Raw genomic sequence first — 16439 nt, 5'->3', positions numbered from 1 at the left:
TAATGCGTAATTTATTATAGGTAAATAAAAAAATATAGAGCTCCCAAGGTTTGGACGATTTTTTTTCATCGTTTATGCTTTTTATTCTCTTTTAAGTTTAGAAACAATACAAATCTCTGTAACAAAATAAAGAAACGTCCTATACTTCAACATCTTTGCTCATTTGAAATATTAGTGAGGACATGAGAAGAACCGCTACGATCCTTGTTAGCAGAGCTACCTGCACCAAGTCAAGTGGTGCAGGACAAACGGACAGAAAGACAGAGGAACTCGAGTGGCGGACTGGCGCCGGCTTAATACGCCTCTTAACTAATTATACTAATACAGCTGGCTCACTTGCCTTGTTACGTCGAACTCCAGCGAAATTGATTTTAGTTCCTTGGTTTTATTTTGTCTATTGTTTTAGTCGCATATGTTTTAGCTTCGATATGATAAAAATTATAATTGAGCAGTAATTATTAATTGGATGCAAAACTGCTGAAATTTAGCTATCTTAGGATATACTTAGGAACTTAATAATATGGGCCTATGGGTAGATATAGTGTTTTATTTTTCACAGAAAGCAATTTTTCCCGATACTCTCTTTAGGTAACAATTTTTAGTAGGTCCCTTAAGTCAATTCAAAGCACAAATTAGCACACCAAACATAATGCTCATAAATAGTCCCCGATGCACAAAGACAGATTTTTTATTGCAAGATCTGTATCAATGCATAGGAACACACTTTCATGAATAAATTTGCATGGCAGTCACGCAGACGTATCTCACGGCTTTCCGATAAAGCTCACTGCTCCGACTACATAAGCTTAGCTTACTGTCTACTGCATCTAACGGAAAAACGGCGTCTAATAATAATAAATCATAGGAAAATATATTTCTAAACTATTTTAAATGTTTAATCGTCTTGTTTCAGTCAGCAGTTTAAACAATGATTAATTTTTTTCTGTACCTGTGTAGTACCTATGTTTAATATTTGCCATAAAAGAGACATGAGGACCACGAGAACTAAATCGCAGGGTTTCGTTTCCTAGATTTTAACTAACGAAGAAATGAAGTGTATGCAGCAGGCAGCGAGCCACCCTATCGCTCGCCTCCACAAGCTTATCATTTACACGAGTGGTTCTCAGGTACTTGCTAGAAATTAGTACTAAGTAACATGTAAGGGCAATATGTTTTCTATCATTCCAAATTAACGCGTCTGGTTATTATATAGCAAAGCAAATATCCTAAAAACAGAAGCCATGACAAACGACAAAAATATTTGCCAAGATATCAATAAAATCTTAGAACCTTTTACTTAATTCAGGAACTATTTAACTGAAGAATTCTGTAATGAAATTACAGTTCCTTTAACAACGACACGAATAGACGAGAATTAATTTAAGATAATTAGAAGCAACAATTAATAGAGTTAGCGATGTTAGCTCTAAAATTACTTGGAGCTCGACTACTTCATACAAAGCGTAGTATTCATCTTAGGAATTGGTGCTCAATTCAATTTGTAATTCACGTCTATTCGTATTTCTATTTGAGAAGCAATGGATTCCTTATACGTTTTGAATTGAAGGCGTGTGCCTGACGAATTCAGCCTCCCTCAAGTTTTACTATAGATAAGAACATGTTATTTGGTGAGTGCGTCAGTCTTTTTCTTGGAAAACTCTTTAGTAATGTGTTGACTGCAGTTTTCCGATGCATTCCATGTGAAAAGATAATGTTAGATAGTTAGTATTTCATCTTGAATTAAAAAAAAAACTGAGGAAGTTTTGTAAAGTCCTATTTTCCAACGTTCTTCAAAAAAAATTAGGCTCAACCTATTGCAATGTGTGCATAATGCAAAATCTTTAAAATACATCACATCTTTTTTACATCACGTAACTTCGACTCAAGCCAAAGGGTGGTCCCATTCTTTAGAAAGACCACACATCAACATATTACTCACTTTTTCACAAGCTACATAGGTACAAGCAATGCAATTGAAATAGATGGCCGCTGCGGTACCAGGCGTGCATAAAAACTTGGGACAGTTACAAAGCGGCCAAAGCTCACATGTGTCGGATCGCGAGGGGCGAACGTTTTGTTTATTTGTCATCTATTTGTCACACTCGAGTTTCCACAATCGCGTTATCGACACGTGTTTGTGTTTGGCTACTTTTTTTCATGTTTGGACGTTAATAAAATATCGATACGGAATTAATAGAGACAAAATCAAAATCAAAATCAAAAGTCATTTATTCAAACTTGGCTGCAAAACAGCACTTTTCGAACGTCAAAAAATAAATTTACAAAAGACATCCCCCAAAACGCCCACCCTTCATTGTTCAATTGCATTGTTATTACATCTCTACTATATCGTAAAAAGCTATTGGTAAGTATCTAGGTACGTGGAAAACAATCAATCATAATCTCAGAATATAATTTACCCTGTAGGTAAGTTACTACGAAAGTAAACATAAATGTTAAGCTAACGTAATTTATGTTGCCATTAAACGTTAACTGCCAATAAATAGTACTACAAAATAGCATACGTAGCTACGAGACACTTTACATCTTATTCATATTTCGCGCATACCAACTGTAAACAATTTATCATTTCCACAGCATTTCCTAGTGTTGTATAAGTTATTTTTATGCAAAAATATACTGCAAACAACGTAGTGGGGTGACATTGACGAATGAGTCCAACACGGGGGCTCAAATGGCGCACGTCCACCGCCTCGCTCAATTTCCGATCCCACTCCATAGCGTGGCGGTTATTTAATCTAATTAACGCTATCCGGCCCCAAATAAAACTTAGTATCAAAGAAATAAATGTTTACCGAAATAACCACATGAAGGACTCATGTGCATTTGATGTCGATCCAAATGAAACTGCGGTTCGTCTGCCGCGAATTTTTAGTATTAGACCATTCGTTGATCGTATAAATATCGCCGATGTTAATATTTATATTTATGCTTCCTTTATAGGCAAATAATTTTTTCATCCCACCATCTCGGAAAGAGTAGTTTTACCCTTTGATATCTGAGCGCAAAAGCCGTTTTTATCCTCTAGAGCGGCAAAGTGATTTGAATTTAGAACATCGTGTGCAATACTCCATTTGTGACAATCTTGATAAGACTTTTCAAACAAATACATATTAAACAAATAAAATACTGCTTAAAATAATTATTCAATTATTGTTTTTACATAGATTTTTAACCTCGTTTCATTTTTTAACTGAGTTTTCAAATAAATGAATTTTAATAGGTAGGTTACTACCTACTACCTACTTCTTTTTATTGATACTCATATGTGCGCGCCATTTTGTTTTTTGAGTTTAGAAATTTCCTCGATGAGGTGGGATGAAAAGTTACGTGTTGCACTCGAGTGCAAAGATTTTTCACCTTGTGCTCTTTTGATTCCCTCGCTATCGCTCAGGATTCTAATTTTATTGAAACACTCGCTATGCTCGTGTTTCAATTTTAGAATCCTTCGCTTGCTCGGTCATCAAAATTGAGCCCGCGGTTAAAAAACAACTTTGCACTCTTGTATAACAAATAACTATGGATGAATAATATGTGCGTAAATGATGTAAAAACTTTTGATCATTTATATTTTAGTGTCTGGTATAGAGTGGTCAGAAACAGATCCACATAATTTAAATAATTCAATAACATCGCAGTAACTCATTACAAACTTAGGCAGATTCCACAATGGACAAACTACGAGACTCCTAGCTAAGAGTCAATAAATGCTATTTGACCTAAAGTTGAACTAATAGATCAGACTAGGTACATGACAATCGGATTCCTAGAACTTTCCAGTCGATAACTGGCTTAGAATTTATGAGCTACGTAGTAAATTACAAATTATCAAGCAAGGTAATTTTCCAAGAGCAATAATATGATTATGATACAAGAGAAAAAATCAAAGGTTACTGACCAATCTCTCTCAAATAGCCAACTTGGCATGGTAGATTTAGTTCGAATTATTAAAAACAAATCAAAGCCACATAGATTTACCAAAAAAAACATTACAACCATGACGCAAACAAAAATATTATTTTATAGAAATCAAAAAGGCGGTCCCAGCAATGTAATTCTTCACAAAAGCGAATGGAATCGACTGAAGAAGCAGGGTGGGCCTCCGGAGAAACCTGCGCAACTTCAAAATGAATCTTACTTGAACGCTCTGATAGAGAAGTCTCAAGGATGGATCAAAACTTGGCCCGATACTGTGCAAGTACGTACCTTCGTATACAAATCTATACCAATATTATAAAGCTGAAGAGTTTGTTTGTTTGTTTGTTTGAACGCGCTAATCTCAGGAACTACAGGTCCGATTTGAAAATTTCTTTCAGTGTTAGATGGCCCATTTATCGAGGAAGGCTGTAGGCTACTTTTTATCCCGGTACGGGAAGTAGTTCCCACGGGATGCGGGTGAAACCGCTGGCAGAAGCTAGTAAGTAATATTCATATGGAGTAGTTATGCCTATGGCGGTATACCTGTGCCTACCTCATGGTGAAGTTCGACGAAAAGCGACATAATACAAGTACAAACTTCTGGCACACTTTTTCTACAGCAAACATAGTACAGGGTAATTCATAAATCGCAAAAAGTGAACAAGTTATTAAAGGTGTAGGCACTATATTTTTTGTATCCCCAGGGTTGTATAGCGCTGCGAGGAAAACAAAAGGAAAAACGGCGAGCTCAGGAAATTGCTAATGCAGAAGCATTCTCAAAGAAAGAACTTAAAAACACAAAACACTTGAAAGAAGCCATCGAAAAAGCGAGACAAAAGATATTCGATGAAAGCTGCTACGGCAAAAAGCTCATAAGGTAAAAACAATTGCATAAAAGATCAAAGGCTCTTAAACTAAGCGACAATAATAATTATTGATTGGCACGAACTCAAATACAAGACCAATACAATTAAATAAAATGGTAGATTGCAGATTGGGACTGAGATAAACAATCTTTCAGTCAGTGGGCCAGATTTTAAATAAAATCACGCTAAGTTATCTTTTCTAGCGCTCTCCGTGAATCTAAAACACTGGAAGAAAGAGAAGCACAAATCAAATTCAAGAAAGAAATAAAGGAGAAAGAATCTAAACTAGAAGAGAAAAAGTCAAAATCTGTGAAGTTCTGTACATTCGATTTGGACAAAAATGCCGATGCTGCTAAAGACAAACAGAAATGTGTCACAATAGAAACTTCCAAAATGAATAAAGAAATGTAAGTACATGTTTGAAAATATATTATATCTATTTTCCGTTCCTATTATAGGACAAAACTGAGGTGCTAGCAAACTGCGTATGTTATCGCTCAACGCCATATATTGGCATATCTTTGCAGGCATGACAAGCTGAAAGAAGATCAAGCTCAAGCTAAGGAACAAGAAAGATTATCAGCCCTAAATGACGCGCTACAGATGAAGTTCCTTCTTATCCGTGAGCAGGAAGCCGAGGTTCCACATGCTAATTACTAATTATGAGGCTAAGCTTACTCTAAAAAACCTAGTGACAGAATAGAATATTGTATTCATATGTTCGTTTTTGATATAGCTGCTAAAATGAAAAATCCATCTTGACCTTTTCCCAGGATAAAATTAAGCTCCTAGAAAAGCAAGCCCTAGAACAATTTGTAGCTGAAGACAAGAAGACAAAAGAAGAACGCGCTAAATGGGAAGCTGAATATTATGCTAAAATTGAAGCCTGTCGCCAACACCAAGAAGAATTGAATTGTAAAATAAGACAAGTTCATCTACGGGTAAGATCTTTCTTGAAATGATTAAATTACGATTGTCGTTAGGGCTTTAACAACGAAGGGTACTTAATCCTGTTTTCATTTTTTGGCCAGATGAACAAAAAGAACCAAGAGTCAGAATTATTCAAAAAGACTTTCGAAGCTATCAAGAAATGTAAAGAAGAAGAGAACAAACGTTTAGATGACTTTTTAGAAAAAAGTATTGCAAAAGGAGAACAAAGGTCGAGAAATGCCCATTACTTATTTTTTAAGCCACTTTTTTCACACCCCACGGTTTTCATCAAATAATTTGCACATAGACTTCAAGACATTTGTTGTACAGACATGTCATACATTGCTCAAATAATAATAAGTAATCACACATTGGCATAATTTTATTCTTCTGAATATTTTCAGAGCTGCTAAAAGCGATCGTAAAGTCAAAGACAAAATAATACAAGACCGCAAAAATAAAATGTCGATTGCTGAGGTCAACAAAACTATGAATGAATATGTAAAACAAATGGAATGCAGCCCCAAGTGCTTTTGTGAACGACAGTGTATTATTACTAAATCTGATATACCACCTGTTTTGAAGAAAAGACAGGCGGAAATCAAATCGGAAAATAAAGGTTAGCGTCTAACACCCACTAGAAAATTGCAAACTTTTTTGGGCCAATACCATCCAACGCATAGTCATCGGGAGATCGTAAATTCTACATAACGCACTTTTAACTTTATTTTGGAACCAGACAATTAAAAAACCAGACAGTCAAAAAAGTCCACAGTTTTTTTAAATGATGTATCAATCCCTTATTTTCTAGATCTATAATGATCCATAAGTCTAAATTAAGTAACTTTTCCACAGTAACTACATCATACTTCGCTCCAAGCAACAAGTTAGTAGATGCTTTACGCAAACGCGAACAGGAACCAAAGCCGTGGACCGGCGCGGACGCAGCTCACGTGCTTTTTATGAGAAATGCCGTCCGAACTCTGCAGGACTCCAAGTACAAGCTACCCGCGAAGAAAGTTGTTGATGTTGGTATCATAATAATTTGTTCATGTTTTATGCTTTAGTAGCTGGCCCCGATCCCAAGGGACTTGACAAATCCATAAGTCTTCAATGAAAAGCGCTTTTGTATGTGGTATTTAAATTAGTTAGTATTTATCGTCTCGTATTATGTCAAAGACAAAATTCATTGATAGTTCGTTGCAATTTGCAGTTCTAAAAATATTTCTTTTTACAGGAATACAGAAAATATAACGCATTAGATGAGACCACCTTACCCGTTCGCAACTATAATTAAATTAAAGGTGTATTCGAATTTTTGATTGATATTTATTAAAATAAAAAACGTTTTCGACAATCATTATACTACATTTTATTTTATGCTACAAACAATACTATTTACAAATATCTGTCCTTACATTCAAGTTACAATCGGTTTCTTTCCATCGATCCTTACTACTGAGTACCGTGAATAATTTAATATATTGGAAATATTATTTGTTGAAACACTGTAATGCTTATCTATTAAATAACAAAATAAATAGCTACAAATCACAATGTACATGCGCGGTCGGGTATCATTTAATCAGGACATTCTGAGGTATGCAGGTATAGGAGTCTCGACCACGCAAAGTGCATTTCCGTAGTATTTTCTTCGTAAAAATGATTGCAGAAAGGCAAAATAAAAATTTTATAATTACCCTAAGTATCAACTTTATACTCTTGAGTTTTCTGTACGAACCCCTTCAACACGGAAAGTCAACTGTCTAAAAACCGTTAATACACAAAACTCAAGCGACAAAAGCTGGGAATATAATCTTAAATAAATTGTACAACACACATCCCTGTATATAAAAAAAGCATATAAAGTACGTATTGATTTGAAAAGGTTATAACCGGAATCATATAGAGGAGATATTACCCTTATATTTTAGAAGAGGGAATATGTGTCATACGCCTATGTGTCGGCCTAGTATTTAGACTGTTTCTGTTTGATGACGGCCTGCACACACTTGGCCATGGTGGGCGAGGCGCGGCTGATGGTGTCCGTCATGAAGAAGTCTTCAAGCTGCTTCAGTTTCACGTCCAGTTTGCCTGACACGGGCTTCTGAAGGCTCTGCGAATACAGACGATATTATATGTGACTGATTATAATTATCAAAACACATGTATTACTCGATCGTGAGTGAATTCTGTTATTTTCTGTTGCCAGTATTTATAGAGCCTCCAACAGCGAAAATACTAAATAATAATTGCAACTATGAAAATAAGATAAAGCTTTCATCTCTATCATACCGATAGAAAAAAAATATCACTAGCCTCGTGAAGAAGAATCATAAGAGCTAGTAAAGCGAGTTAAAATAAGATAGCAAACTATTTAAAAACCTACCTTATTGCTCTTCGAATAGAAGTGACAATCGCTTAGCACATAAGTAAGGTTTGTTATATATGTTACCTGTGCAAGAGTCCTGGCCTGTGCGAAGTAGTTGTTGGCCTGTACGTCGCCGTACGTGACGAGCGCAGGGCTGATCTGACTGAGGCGGTCGCGAACCTCATCTAAGTTGTCGTAAGGAAGACGCTCGCCAATCACTTCAGATAAAGCTCTGGAGGAGAAAAACATTTATAAATAAGTCATTAAATTAGTCAATTTCGGAGGGGTAGTCATCTTTATCATCATCCTCCGAGCCCTTCCCCAACTATGTTGCGGTCGGCTTCCAGTCTAACCGGATGTAGCTGAGTACCAGTGTTTTACTAGGAGCGACTGAACTATCTGACCTCCTCAACCCAGTTACCCGGGCAACCCAATACCCCTTGGTCAGACAAAATCTTCCCCACAAAACTACGTTCAGAATTTCTTGTGTACATGCGGACTGACCCGGCGGACATTGTTTTATTTATGTAATGTCAAATACCCTATAATTCGCCACTCAACCCGGTTCTAGAGACACCGATAGCATCAACCGCTCGCGTCACATTGGTATCACCTGAGTATCTTCCAGTCCTCCCGTGCCTTGCCCGGCGGCGTGACGGCGACGAGCGTCTGCTGCGCGCGGCCCTCGGCGTTGACGTAGGTGGCGCGCTTCTCCGTGTACGCCGCGCCCGGCAGCACGATGTCCGCCATCGCTGCACCGGCGTCGCCGTGGTGACCTGAGGAGTTTTCATCATCATTTATCTGCTTTTCCTCATTATAATAAATAGGGGTCGGATTCCAGTCAACTGGATACAGCTGAATACCAGTGTTTTACACAGGGGTATTGGGTTGCCAGTTACCCGAGCAACCCCAACCAGTATTGACTACCCATAACGACTGCTAAAATGTCCAAATGATAGCCGAGAGCCATCGATACACATATGCCTTCATTGAAATGGCGCCCAAAAAAAAGGTCAAGTCCGGTGCCGCTTACCCAAAGTTTCAGCCGATTGCTTTTTGGCACCCAAGAGGGGGTCATTTCGGCTTAGAGCAATAAAGAAATTAACATAAACTTGTCACATTACTACAGCAATTAGTAAAAGCATTTACCTTGATAGATAACAACAGCTCCTTTAGGCAGCTGGTCACGCGAAACTACTCCGCTATCAGCACCCAACAGGTACACGACCTGTGGTCCGTCGGCCAGCGCCTTGCCCACGCCGGGCTGGTAGCCGATGTCTAGAGCTGCCACCTGGGACGCTGTGCGTTGGAGGACGTTCAATACCTGGAATCCAAGGGGGGAAGAGGGGTATTAGTTCCGTGTTTAAATTTTTTGTGTGTAATTGTTTGGCAGTGTCCATGACAAGATCATTTGTTTATTAATTTCTTTACTCGCTGTAAACATAGTTTTGAACTAGCCGAAATCAATTTTCTTAAACATCTTTTTAATGCCGGAATATGAATGTTTAAGGGCGTTTTATAATTAAAATGTGAATTAGATTTTTTAAATCAGATTACTCAATGAACTTAAATGATTTTGAAAACCTTTCATTCAAAAGTACTTATCAAGATTTACTAATTTGCCAGACACAACTATTCATTTACTGCAATTGTCTAAACCAAAAACATATAAACCCAACTGTGTATATAGTTCACGAGTACTTCAAACTCTTTCATACCTTCCAGTTCTTGTCTTGCAATTTATCCTGCAGGCGCAGGGCCAGTTCTTGTGTATAGGCGAGGAGTGCGGGACCTTCGGGAGTCTTCAGCTGGTCCGCGCCGAGGATGACGACCGGCCGCTGGGCTGACTCCAGGCGTTTTAGCACCTCGTGGGATGATGAGCCTGATGCGAGGTCCTTAACTATGGATGCTGAGTCGCCTACGTGCTGCGTAAAAAGAGAATAGATATCGTCGACAGTCGTCACAACCGAAAAACATACACATAGTAATTAATAATAACAATAATTTTCAACTGAACAATATAGTTAATTAGTAGGTACTCAATACCGCTACTAGTTTTATACGCTTCTTGAAATACCTGCTTCCCGGTCCCGGAAAGTATTGTAAGTATATGTTATTCTGGTATTTAAGGTACAATCCAGTTGAGTTAAAAGTTAATATCTATCCAGTACTTTTCCTTGAAAGAGGATCAAACATCCATCCATCGATCCAGCCATCCATCTATTCACACATACAAACTTTCTCGTTAATAATATGTATTACTAAAAATACGATTCAGTTTCTTACCATATACTCGTAGGTGAGGTCAACTTTAGGTCCGATGTATGCGACGTCGGTGTCCTTGTGTATGAAGGCCTTGCGTATGCGCGCGTTGAGCAGCGGCGCCTCCAGCCGGGTGTTCGTGCCGATCAGGAGGACGAAGTCAGAGTCTTCCACATCTGGATAACAACGTAGTTTTTGTTAATTAATAATGCTTGGATGTGCGTTTGGGCTTTTTCACATTGACTCCTAGAGATTCAATGTGACGAAATTTTTAATACAAGAAAAAATATACTTTTATAGTTGGCATATAAAAAAAAGCTCTTGCTGTTTAATTTTATACAGCTTCATATAGTAAAAGTAGGAACGGTTTTCTGCAATCCCAGCCAAAAACGATCCCGATTTTGTGACATTGAAATCAGGTACATACATAGTGTTTCTGGATAAAATCATACACGCGTCTTCAATAGCCCCTGCAATTTTATGGAGGTCTGTTTGAGTAATTAGAGCTAAAAACAACCGACTGCAAAAAAAATCAAGTAGAAAACTAATTCTATGTAACATAATTATGGAATGAAATAAAAAAGTAAGTATATCGGGTGTGTCGTTCATAATCACATTAAATTAAATGCGTTAATATACTGTTTAATATATGTCGATTAACACAAAAATAAAAGAAAAATACGTAAAAATAAAAAAATGATTTTTTCAAACAAAGTAAATGGAATAAAAATGTGCAAAAATTAGAACACCATATAAAAGTCAGTCATTACAAACAACTGAAATTTTCCCTTGAAAACTGACAGCTGTCAACTGATCAAAACATACGATACTCCTAACTTAATCGTCGACGTCGACATCGACGGCATCGTTTGCCAGAAGCAAAAAATAGAATAGAATAGATACTCCTAACTTTATCTCTGCTTTACACATGATGTTGTAAATTATAAAAACGAAAAATTACTCCTGTGGCTAAACCACTGAATGGATTAGGTTATTTTTTTTACAATTCGCCAAAGAATATCATAAAGTATATGCGATATGATTTAATGTGATTGTGAACGACACACCCGATATAAATAATTAAGTCACTCACTAGCGATCTTAGTGTTGCAGAGGTATGAGGAGCGCAGGTCGATACCGGCGCCATCTAGCGGGAAGTACTGCTCGGTGCACGTGTTCTCGGAGCCCAGACGGTTCACCAGGTCCTTGAGAGCCACCAGCGATTCGGCGTCTGCTAAGTCTCCCGCTACGGCTAATAGCTGGACGAGAAATAATATTGATACAGTCCTCGCACACAATACGGCGGTCTGCAACTATATTCCGAGCACACGAGTAAGCACATGTGGCCGTAACTCTCCTAAAGGAGGGTGTTCTTTTCCATACCTCCATCACCCACAAACATTTTGGTGAGATATATCGTGTAAAGTTCCGTTCCGTTATTTAGTTAGGCCAACCACTGTTTGCTGCCATTATATGGATCATGTGTTATCTGAATTAAATGCTGAATTTGAAATTGAACTGTTTTCGTAAAAACTAAGCGGTCATTTACGGCTACACTTGCTGAGAGTCACATAATTTTTTTTTTATCTTCAAATCTACCCAACCCAACTTAAGTCTTCAATAGCCAATCCAGCGCTAACTGCCTCGTTGGTCTAGTTGTCGCAAGTGCGGCTGCTGAGCACGAGGTCTCGGGTTCGATTCCCGAGTCGGGCCGAAATCGCTTTGTGGGTTTTAGAAGACTTTCACAAAGCAGCCCGGAGCCTGGAAGTTGGTGATTGATTCACCCGTGCATCGGAGAGCACGTAAATGTCGGTCCTGCGCCTAATCTCTTTCCGGTCGTGTCGGATTGCCGTCCCATCGGGTTATGAGAGTGAAGGAATAGGGAGTGCACTTGTTTCTGCGCAAATGCTCGTGCACTATAATATGTCCTGCGCAGTTGGCTATTCTCCTTACATGAGAACAGCCGCCGTAGCCGATAATCGGCTAGGAGGACATCATCATGCATTCCTTCTTTTTATGAAAAGAGGCCTGAGCGGAGTGCTCATAAATAATGTGATAATACGGTAGTTTCCAACGAGTCAAATTCATTACTTTTATTTAACTGTCAAAAACTGTCACTTTCTTTGCAATATGTATGTAAGCGCAACTTATGACGTCACAGATTTTTCACATCAAACTGGATTCTTATTTAGCTTATATTATCAATAAAAAAAATTAATCAATTATTCCATCAAAACGATAAATGGAAGTGACATTATTTTTAGATGCTTCACTAAATGAATATGACAACGTAATTTATTTTTGACCTAGTCATCCACCCAATTATGAATAAGGTGGGCGACCGTCTAATCAACATTATCAATTAAAACGATGTTATAAAATCAAGACCAACAATATTTGACCTCTTACCTTGCCAGGCGGGCAGTCTCTCAGCGCTCGTGCGGCGGCGACCATGGCGTCCTCCCACTCGACGGGCACGAGGTTCCCGCGGCTGTCCTTCATCATAGGAGTCACTAAACGCTGACGCTTCAGACCGTCGCATGCGAACCGGGACTTGTCGGATAGCCATTCCTCATTGATCTCCTAAATATATGTAAGTAGAATTTTATCAATACGAAAATTTGAATTGCCGCGCTTCTCCACCGGATTTATGCACATGGGTAAATCGCGGCGCATCATTTCAGCTTAGACGAGCTACCATAAAGCAATAAAAACATTTTACTAACCTCATTGGTTCTGGGGAGAATACGCAGCACCTCATTCGTACGAGTAGCAACCACGATGTTGCTACCCAGAGGATCTAATACATCTACGGAATCAATCTGTAACAAAGTTAGGCAAATATTATATGTCCAGTTCATAATAAATTCATACTATCTATACTTTAAAGCTGAAGACTTTATTTGCTTGAACATGCTAATCTCAGAGACAACTAGTCCAATAAAAAAAATATTTCTCAAAGAAAGCTACAGGCTACTTTTGTTGTTCAGAAACATCTCAGTAATAAAATTCATTGAATGATACAAAGACTCAATTAAAAACTATAAGAGAATCTTACCCTCCTGGTTTCCCAGGGTCGAGCAGCGAAGCTGTATGGCTTGGAAGTGAGAGCGCCAACGGGGCACAAGTCAATGATGTTACCCGAGAGCTCAGACAGGAACATCTTCTCCACATAGGTTCCAACCTGAATAAAGTACAAAATTATTTCAATTTTCCACCCTGAAGAAAGTAAAAAACTATTTCAATGCTTTCAAGTCAAATTATGGCAGTCATGGGGAATTTTACGTCTTTGGCAGTCATGGGGAATTTTATAGACAAGTCTTAGTGTGTGTTAAATTCAACAGATATTTGACACAGATGCTATATTGCACCACCAAATTATATGTTGCGAAACACATCATAGTTCAAGTCTCAATTTGAAATCATTCAGCAGAATATTTCATTATAAAAAAGGTAAAACTCTATGTACTAACATAGGTACTAAATATTTAATGAAAAAAGTGAACAAATGCTGACCTGCATGTCAGAGCCTCTGCCGGTAGTACCGAAGTCATCAACACCAGCCACCTCGGATGCAAACCTGATGCATCGCGTGCAGTGGATGCAACGGGTCATGATGGTCTTGATCAAAGGACCCACATCTTTGTCCTCAACAGCACTGTTTTAGGCAACAAAAATGAAACAATTTAAAATAAAGGCTTCAAAAATAATAGGTGACATTGTCAAAATGTGTGAAATGATTTCTGCAAGACCAACACAGATAAATTGTAAATATGACTTTTTACATTTAAATTCTGTTATTCAATGCCAAAATGTACACAGGTATGATCACTCACCGCTTTCCAGAGAAATGGATATCAGTAAAACGACTCCTATCAGAGCCGAAAGCCATAGACTGGTCTTGCAAATCACATTCACCACCCTGATCGCAGATAGGGCAATCAAGAGGATGGTTCACAAGCAGGAACTCCATAACACCCTCACGGGCTTTCCTGGTGAGGTCTGAGTTTGTCTTGATCCTCATGCCCTTCATGACGGGCATGGCACAAGCTGCGGCAGGCTTGGGGGACTTCTCGATCTCCACGAGGCACATGCGGCAGTTGCCGGCGACGGCGAGACGCTCATGGTAGCAGAAACGGGGGATCTCTACTCCTACTTGAGCTGCAGCCTGGATTTAGGGAACAAAATATACATGAAAGTATTAATTTTTAAAATGTATTTATGAAAATGCAATGTAAATGCATCCCATTTTCTCAAGTCCAATAGGCTAGTTTCCTAAAAAATAATAATTAGTCCGTCTTGTAGATTGTCCAAAATTAAGCGATACGTATTTTTTCTTTTTTAAATTGGATCAGAACTTGTTAAGATATAGCGTGTTAAAGTTGAGTGTGACGTCACAAGTTGCTACAATTTTCAGGACACTGTGACGTAAAAGGCCCCCACTCCTAATTTTTGAAGCGTATTATCTTTGTCATTTTGGGCCTTACTACAAAAACTTTAAACCCTGTTTTACACTTGTCTAATAAAATTTTGGCTGCAAAATGAACCATATGTCAACGTCATAATTTGACATTTTTTTAGACAAGGCATAAACTGACGTTTAAAAGTTTTTGTGGTAAGGCGGAACATGTTTAATTAAAAAAAGAAAAAATACGTATCCAATATTTTTTGATTATCTAAAAAGCGGACTAAATATTATTTCATTATTTCGACCCTGGACACTACCCTATTTTATTATCAACCAACTTCATTCTGCAAAAATTTGTGATTTAAAACAAATCTAAAATTTATTTAAAAAGTTAAGTTATTTTTTTGTTTTTCATGATATTAAGATGTAAATTGAAATTAAAATATAAAAAATAAATAAAATAAAATATTTATTTCCAAAAAAGAATAAGTACAGTTTACAATATAACATTGGCCCCAAACTAGGCAAGCCTGTATCTTGGGTACCAATTAAATAACAAGTAACTGAAAACGCTCCTGCTATTTCCAGAAGTCTCTGGACCTGAAAACTTTTAACAAAGCTGATGGGATTTCTTTGCAACTTTATACATTAACTCAATATAGACAGAAACAGTACACATGCTTTTGTGTCTCTAAACATAATCTTCTCAATGATAACAAATATTCAATGGAATTCAATAATTGAACCACATTTGTACACAAAATACCTTTTATGTGTATTGTTAAGTGTGCAATAAAGAATAAGAAAAAAAAATACCTTTCCACATTATGCATAAATCTAAGCAATCTTAGAAAACAAAATAGGTAAGCTCACTGTATTTACTACATGAAGTTACTGATTCTTCAAACATTACTATAAAGTTACCATTCACATACAAAAACTTAGGACATTAATATAGATAACGAGGATATCTGAGGAGTTATTATCAAATACTAACTTGCAAGATAGTGGTACCAGGCGCAACTTGAACAGGCTTGTCGTCAATGAACACTTCGAATTTCTCAGGCGGTGGAGGGGCCGCGGAGTACGGGCGCGCTGCCAGCGGCGCCGCGCGCACCGGCGAGCTCAGGGTGAGTGCCCTGGATAGAGGCTGGCGCAGCATTTTCTGCAGCAAACACCAATACGTTTACTACAAACGTCACAACGTCCTACCACCCAATTGTATAACTTTTCACAAGCGGTCGCACTCTGAACCTATCGTATAAGTAACTATTTAAATACACAGCAGTTATAAGGGAGTGAAACCCTTGTAAAACATAAGATATACAAGCAATTCTTCTGTTATTATTACATAAGAATCAACACCTAACCTAAATAAATATTAACAAAATTTAGGTTATATCTACTTAGTTTCAAGTTAATTCACGATTAAAATATGGTAAAAATAATTACTTAATGAAATTTACGTCGTATTTTCGTTAAAATCGTACCTAAAAATATGTATAGAAAATCTTTAGCTAAGTGACAGATACAAGAACTGTCACATAAATTGACAAGTCAATATTTGAGTTAAGTACTCACTAGCGAGCTTTACCGGTTTTTGAGTATTGCACTTAGTCGATTTAAAACAAGCGACACTGATGGTTAATCACTAAAATATCAT

At 37.6% G+C, this 16439-nt stretch overlaps 3 protein-coding genes across 5 annotated transcripts in view; 2 read left to right on the top strand and 1 right to left on the bottom strand.

The window, feature by feature from the left end:
• The first annotated feature begins 4007 nt into the window (after positions 1–4007).
• LOC110375825 (centriole and centriolar satellite protein OFD1) lies at positions 4008–6989 on the top strand. Its single transcript, XM_064039259.1, has 9 exons — positions 4008–4219; positions 4644–4816; positions 5009–5212; positions 5333–5444; positions 5579–5746; positions 5837–5964; positions 6140–6354; positions 6591–6767; positions 6973–6989. The coding sequence occupies exons 1-9, from the start codon at positions 4019–4021 to the stop codon at positions 6987–6989; spliced, it is 1395 nt and encodes a 464-aa protein (XP_063895329.1). The 5' UTR covers positions 4008–4018.
• Positions 6990–7082: 93 nt separating this feature from the next.
• LOC110375822 (NADH-ubiquinone oxidoreductase 75 kDa subunit, mitochondrial) lies at positions 7083–16376 on the bottom strand. 3 transcript variants are annotated; one of them, XM_021334082.3, is made up of 14 exons: positions 16229–16376; positions 15774–15941; positions 14205–14536; positions 13885–14026; positions 13427–13552; positions 13095–13190; positions 12778–12951; positions 11462–11627; positions 10393–10544; positions 9825–10031; positions 9256–9430; positions 8720–8882; positions 8191–8338; positions 7083–7851 (listed from the first exon to the last, which is right to left on the bottom strand). In XM_021334082.3, the coding sequence occupies exons 2-14, from the start codon at positions 15936–15938 to the stop codon at positions 7705–7707; spliced, it is 2193 nt and encodes a 730-aa protein (XP_021189757.3). In that variant the 5' UTR covers positions 15939–15941; positions 16229–16376; the 3' UTR covers positions 7083–7704. The 3 variants fall into 3 exon arrangements, with proteins under 3 accessions (XP_021189757.3, XP_021189758.3, XP_049707520.2); XM_021334083.3 differs by having other exon boundaries at positions 16267–16376; XM_049851563.2 differs by lacking the exon at positions 16229–16376 and adding an exon at positions 16147–16168.
• The window catches only part of LOC110375818 (COP9 signalosome complex subunit 4), a 29836-nt gene continuing 29556 nt past the window's right edge, over positions 16160–16439 (top strand). Inside the window, exon 1 of the mRNA XM_064039105.1 lies at positions 16160–16171. The gene's annotated coding sequence lies outside the window, so the exon portion shown is untranslated. The remainder of the gene's footprint in view (positions 16172–16439) is intronic.

Source organism: Helicoverpa armigera, chromosome 18 (assembly GCF_030705265.1).
Source record: "Helicoverpa armigera isolate CAAS_96S chromosome 18, ASM3070526v1, whole genome shotgun sequence".
Lineage (NCBI taxonomy): Eukaryota > Metazoa > Arthropoda > Insecta > Lepidoptera > Noctuidae > Helicoverpa > Helicoverpa armigera.
The sequence above is the reverse complement of the archived record's forward strand: the minus strand, read 5'-3'. Positions and strand labels throughout refer to the sequence as shown.